Source organism: Raphanus sativus, chromosome 7 (genome assembly GCF_000801105.2).
Source record: "Raphanus sativus cultivar WK10039 chromosome 7, ASM80110v3, whole genome shotgun sequence".
Taxonomy (NCBI): Eukaryota; Viridiplantae; Streptophyta; class Magnoliopsida; order Brassicales; family Brassicaceae; genus Raphanus; species Raphanus sativus.
The window spans coordinates 17,461,639-17,467,961 of NC_079517.1; the positions used below are offsets into that span (position 1 = coordinate 17,461,639).

The window sequence follows — 6,323 nt, forward strand, 5'->3', positions numbered from 1 at the left end:
TAAGAAAATAAATCCCGCGTTTTGAAAACGCGGGTCAAAATCTAGTCTATCTTATTAAAACAGAAACATTACAACTTCTTCTAGGTGGATTTTAAAGTTGGACCTTATATAATTAATGCTATAGTAATCTACTTATTATTAGACATGCCTTTTTATAAATAATTAATATCAACCATTACCATAGTTTTTCACTTCTTACCTTATTATTATATCCACTACGCATGTTTCCTTATATTGCATATATTTTACTATAAGTTAGATACATCCACTAGCATATTATACTATAAGATAGATTATTAATAATACATTTACTAACATATAATATTATACGACAAATTACTAATAATACAATATATTATCTGTATTCATTAACTTGCATCTATCAATATTAGCAATACTATGAAGACGACTAACTCTATACTTTGAACCTATAAACCATGATATACTAATTTATAACAAAAATGATATTACTGTTACAAATTAGTTTATATAAAAATTATTTATAGCAACAATTTGTTATATAAGATAAATTTAATCAAGACCCAAATCTTTTTTTTTCCTGTTCAGAAAAAAAGAAACCTATGAATATATACCATTAAGTTAGCCAAAAATCTTCCGAATAAATAGTAAATTTCACCAACCTAAAAAAATGAATTAAAAATATAACAAAAGGTATTATGTTTGAAATTTAGCTCACTGAATTGGGTATAAATCTGTTCATTTCAGGTATGAGTTCTTCGAATTCTCAACATTTGGATCTAAGTATGTATTTGATTTTTTTGTCCGGGTCGATTTTTTTAATTCCGGATCATTCTAACTTTTTTATATTATAAATCTTAAATAATATACAACATGTATATAAAATATGTGAATCAAAAGATAAATCCGCGCATATGTACGGGTCATGATCTAGTATGGTCTTTAAAATTTTGTAACAATATTGCTAATAACTGAAAACATTTTACTGTGATAGTGAACCAAACAAAAAAAAAATTAGTAAGATCAGAAAGGACTACCAACGGTGCGTTGCACTAGTGGTTTAGTGCTTGGAGTAGGTTTCATTGCACTCCTAGTTCGATTCCCGTTGGGAAGGATGCTTTACGCCAATGTTATCGGCATTAGCGCCGACTGGTCCCGGGCTTGGGAGGATTATTTGGGCCAAAGACCCAGATACCTCCTAGTTTACAGAAAAAAAAAAAAAGTAAAAAAAAATCAGAAAGGACAAAACCCGAACAGAGCCAATCATAAATAGAGACGTGACAGTCAACGCTCCGCGTACAGACCGCGTGAACGTGTGAAGAGCGATCATTGTCGTCCACTCTGGCGGGTTTGAAGAAATAAACCATTATTAATAGCATTAACTAATAATCGGGTCCGGGTCCAAAACCGGGTACGGGTCGAAGTAAAAGTCGTTAATATAGCTAGCTAGGATCCGATAAAGACGGTGTCTCTCTCGTTTCCTCGCTGACACTTCTCTAATCTCTCTTCTTCTTTTTCTTCTTCCTCTTTCAAAAACAAAAGAAAAGAAAAGAAAAAGGAACAATGGCGGATCAGCTCACCGACGATCAGATCTCCGAGTTCAAGGAAGCCTTCAGCTTATTCGACAAGGATGGTGACGGTACGTCTTCTTCTCCACCCTCCCAAATGTTGTTGAAACATACGTTTTTTCTACTGCGTATGCATGTGATTATTTGGCTTCGACTGATTCGATCTCTGGTTTGACTCTTTGAGGATTGCTCTGTATCGTACGGATCTGCGTTTCCTGATCTCTAGACTAGTCCTTTAGTTTCTTTCTCTCTCGATTGCCCAAAACTCTGTTTATATGAAAGAGATAAAGAGACAAACTTTGAATTTGGATCTACCTAAGATGTCTGCTTCTCTACAGATTTTTGCTTTGAGTTTGTTGTCTGTCTGAAAAAGTTGTCTTGCTTTGTCTAAAGATAATATAAAGAGAGAAACTTGTGTTTCTTTTCAGCTTTGAGTTTTGTCTGAAAAATGATAATCTTGTTGTTGAGTTTTGTAATTGTTAGTGTTTTTTTGGTAGTAGAGAATCTTGATTTTTGATTCCTTTTGTAGGTTGCATTACCACCAAGGAGCTGGGAACTGTGATGCGTTCTCTAGGACAGAACCCAACCGAAGCAGAGCTTCAAGACATGATTAATGAAGTTGACGCTGATGGTAACGGCACCATTGATTTCCCCGAGTTCTTGAACCTCATGGCTCGCAAGATGAAGGACACCGACTCCGAGGAAGAGCTCAAGGAGGCGTTCCGGGTGTTTGACAAGGACCAGAACGGTTTCATCTCAGCTGCTGAGCTTCGCCATGTGATGACAAACTTAGGTGAGAAGCTCACTGACGAAGAGGTTGATGAGATGATCAAGGAAGCTGATGTTGATGGTGATGGCCAGATTAACTATGAGGAGTTTGTCAAGGTCATGATGGCTAAGTGATTAAGGTTTTGGACCCAAAAAATGAAGTGTCCAAAACTTGGTTTGCTGCTGCCTCTATTCTTATATTACTGTTATGTTTTAAAATTCTTATTCATGGGACTCATGTCTGCTTCCTTGTATGCTCTACATTTGAAGTCTGAACATTTTAAGTCGTTGCTTGGTTTTTTTCTCATTGATCTTTTGTCAGTTGTAACTTGGTCTAGTTTCGGTGGTTTCTTATGATGGTCTCTAGTAAATGCATTGTATCATGGTTTTGTTAAATGCAGTTCTCCATTAAAGTGGTCCCTGTCTCTCTCCTTGTTTCTTTGTAATAAGAAAACACCTTACTTCTTACCTCAACAAAAGTATCAATGTGTTTTGTTACCATCAGGGCCGCTTGTTACTTACTATCCAAGCCGGTTCTGAATGAAATATATGCTTTAAATTCCAGTTTTTAAAGAGGTAAAGTATACGCAAGGCACATGTGTGTTCACACATTTTGATTAACATTAAAATGTTTACGGTTACCATTGATCGGATTTGTCAATGTTTTATCAGAAATTTGGAACTGTCAGCTATAAAATCGTTTTTGTAATATTCTCATGGTGGTAGAATTGTCGGCTATAAAATCGTTTTTGTAATATTCTCATCGTTGTAATAGCATAATTAATCGATGATAATCGATTCAGACGTTTTAAAAAAATAACAGATCTTGGTTTATTAGCTGAACCGAGTTTATTTCCAAAAACCGAATTGTTCTTATCTCAGTTCGGTCCGGTTTGGTTTGATTAACCGGTTTGCTAAAGCGTTGTTGTGGAGCCAAAACAACGGATGTTGGGATCTTTGGTTTGATCTGAGCCATCTCAACGGATGTTGGGATCCGCCACGTCACTTATTTCTACTCCCGGTGAATCGGAGACTCTCTACGGCACCGTTTAAGATCAGATCTTCACGAGTATCAGGATTCTTCGCCTTGTTCACACTTCAATGGCGACAATGAGCAAAGCTCAGAGGACCAAACCCTCTCCTGGATCTCGCCGTCTTGTTCTCCTTCTCATCCTCTTCGCATTCCTCCTCCTTCTCTCCTCCGTGATCTCTACCGGAAAATTGGGTCTACCGTCGTATCAACAGACCCTAATCGATTACTTCGTGGCATCTCCTCGTGGCAAGAGACTCCACACGCTTTCGGACAAGTACTTGTACTGGGGAAACAGAATCGATTGTCCTGGGAAGAACTGCGAGACTTGTGCAGGCTTAGGTCACCAAGAATCTAGCCTAAGGTGTGCACTTGAAGAAGCCTTGTTCCTCAACAGGTAACTTTATTTTTAGCTTCAAAGTTCTTACCTTTATTATGGGTTAAAGTTCTCAACATTCTGATTAGAATGTTAATGTGGTTAAGCTCAGTGAGATGATATAGTTTAGGCTTTCTATGAAAAAGGCTTAAGCTTTTTATGTGGGTCAGTTTCTTGATAGTTTTGCTGTTGCAGGACCTTTGTAATGCCTTCTGGAATGTGTATCAATCCAATACATAATAAGAAAGGTATTCTCGATCGTTCTGATGACAAAGCTACAGAGGATGGGTGAGTTCTCTTCTCTGATACTTGTTTGCTTTCTAGAGTGATATCTCTTAACGCAAAAGGTTTTACTTTTCTTAGTTGGGTAGGGAGCTCTTGTGCAATGGACTCCCTGTACGACATTGACCTCATATCTGAGAAGATACCTGTGATATTGGACGACTCCAAGACATGGCATCTTGTTTTATCCACAAGTATGAAGTTGGGAGGAAGAGGGATTGCGCATGTTTATGGAGTTAGTCGCCATAGGTTAACAGAGAGTCACTACTCTAATCTCTTGATTATTAACCGAACCGCAAGTCCTCTTGCTTGGTAAATACACACTTCCTTCTCCTCTTAAGCTATTTAGAGTCCCCTTTTATCTCATTTGACATTGTTGATAATTTGGGTTTTAGGTTTGTTGAGTGCAAAGATAGAGGCAACCGTAGCAACGTCATGCTTCCTTACTCCTTTCTCCCTAATATGGCAGCTGCAAGTTTGAGAAACGCTGCAGAAAAGGTTGTTGTTTACTCTGCATCCATCTTGTGGTGTGAAGCCTTTAAGCTTGAACAAGTTTTGTTTTTTTTGGTACAGATAAAAGCACAACTTGGTGATTATGATGCTATCCACGTTCGCCGAGGGGACAAACTGAAGACCAGAAAAGACAGATTCGGAGTTGAGAGGATTCAGTTTCCTCATCTAGACAGAGATACACGACCAGAGTTTATCCTTCACAGGATAGAGAAGCGTATCCCACCAGGGAGGACTCTTTTCATTGGTTCTAATGAGAGAACTCCCGGATTCTTCTCTCCTCTCGCCGTCAGGTAAACTACATTCTATCGGATCGACTCGAATGGTGTGCAAGCTCATTTGTGAAATGTCGTTGGATTTGGTTGTACTGCAGGTACAAACTGGCTTACTCATCGAACTTTAGTGAGGTTCTGGATCCTATAATCAAGAATAACTACCAGTTATTCATGGTGGAGAGATTGGTAATGATGGGAGCCAAAACATTCTTTAAGACATTTAAAGAGTATGAAACGGATCTCACCTTAACTGATGATCCCAAGAAGAACAAGAACTGGGAGATACCGGTGTATACCATGGAGGATAAAAGAAAAGAATCAATGAGCTAAAGTTTGTGCCTTCACAAGGTTAGGTCTTATCACTTGCCACTATCTTGGAGTCAAATGCTGGATTAGAGTTATGTATAAAAAGAAAAGAGTATAGTTATTCTGGTTCTGGGTGGTTCTTGTGTAAATGTGTTATACAAGAAGAACAGATGATATAAGATCTGTAATGTTTTCAAATTAGAAACCTTTTCAGTGTTTCTCTTAACCTGTAAATCTGTGCTACTTAACCTAAGCAACTCATCCTAAACTACAAATGGAAAAAGAGAAAGTTGGTAAGGTCTCTGGTCCGATCATGTACGGTGAGGCAATGTTGGCTCCAAGGTTGGTCCAATGACAGCAGAGGCATTCTCCTATTGTGTTGTTTTGGAATCTGGAACAAGCCTCTTTTTTTTTTCGAATTAGTGAGATTGTGCTTCAAGAAGGATGTTTATGGGGGGCGTTGACGTTACTTCTGGCGTGCTTGAGCGCGTGTCTTGTTGCGTTTCTGTCAAAACCCATTGATACCAATGTAGATATGGCTTCTTCAGATGGCTCGGTTTCAGATGACAATAAGAGAAAAGAAAGGAGTCTTGCCTCTGCTCGGCGACCTGTGTTGGGTGATATAGTCCCAACGATGTTCCTGCTTGGTGTTGGAGGAGAAGAGCTACTGAAAGTAGGCAAAGAAAGCCGGGAAAAGAATGAAGCAAATATGAGGCCGTAGAGGTCGGTAAGTTTACTGTGGTTTACCATGATATATAGATACAAGGTACAACACAGTCCTAGTCAAGTTAAGTTTTAAACAATGTATAAAATATCAAAAGCAGAAGCGCATAAAACAAAACATCCATGAACAGACATAATCTAAACATTTTTGGCTCCAACATAGCGCTTCTTGCAAAACAATTATGGAGATTAATTCATTATCCGGATTCTTTATTAGCACGTGTCTTAAAAGGAAGGTATTATAACAATACCTCCCCCTTAGAAGACCGGAAAATATACTCACCATCTTATGGGTGGCGTAGTATCATGGCAGCTAGACCGCTACTTCTCTCGGGCCTACGGAAAACTATTGGCTCGGGTAGAGAGACGAGAGTTTGGATTGAGCATTGGATTCCAAATTCATTGGCACGACCACCTCGACCAGCCGACCATATTGTTTACCGGCTTCCCCAACTTCTTGTTCATTCTTTTATTAAGGATGATACCAAGGAGTGGGATATACAACT

The 6,323-nt window shown here is 38.4% G+C and overlaps 2 protein-coding genes across 2 annotated transcripts; both read left to right on the plus strand.

The window, feature by feature from the left end:
• The first annotated feature begins 1,379 nt into the window (after positions 1 to 1,379).
• On the plus strand, positions 1,380 to 2,734 carry LOC108818127 (calmodulin-2). Its single transcript, XM_018591002.2, has 2 exons — positions 1,380 to 1,618; positions 2,077 to 2,734. Exons 1-2 carry the CDS (start codon positions 1,543 to 1,545, stop codon positions 2,448 to 2,450), a joined length of 450 nt encoding a protein of 149 aa, XP_018446504.1. The 5' UTR covers positions 1,380 to 1,542; the 3' UTR covers positions 2,451 to 2,734.
• A 513-nt stretch (positions 2,735 to 3,247) lies between these two features.
• LOC108814425 (uncharacterized) lies at positions 3,248 to 5,320 on the plus strand. The gene is made up of 6 exons (XM_018586994.2): positions 3,248 to 3,742; positions 3,917 to 4,009; positions 4,085 to 4,315; positions 4,399 to 4,501; positions 4,577 to 4,806; positions 4,887 to 5,320. Exons 1-6 carry the CDS (start codon positions 3,417 to 3,419, stop codon positions 5,116 to 5,118), a joined length of 1,215 nt encoding a protein of 404 aa, XP_018442496.2. The 5' UTR covers positions 3,248 to 3,416; the 3' UTR covers positions 5,119 to 5,320.
• Positions 5,321 to 6,323: the final 1,003 nt, after the last annotated feature.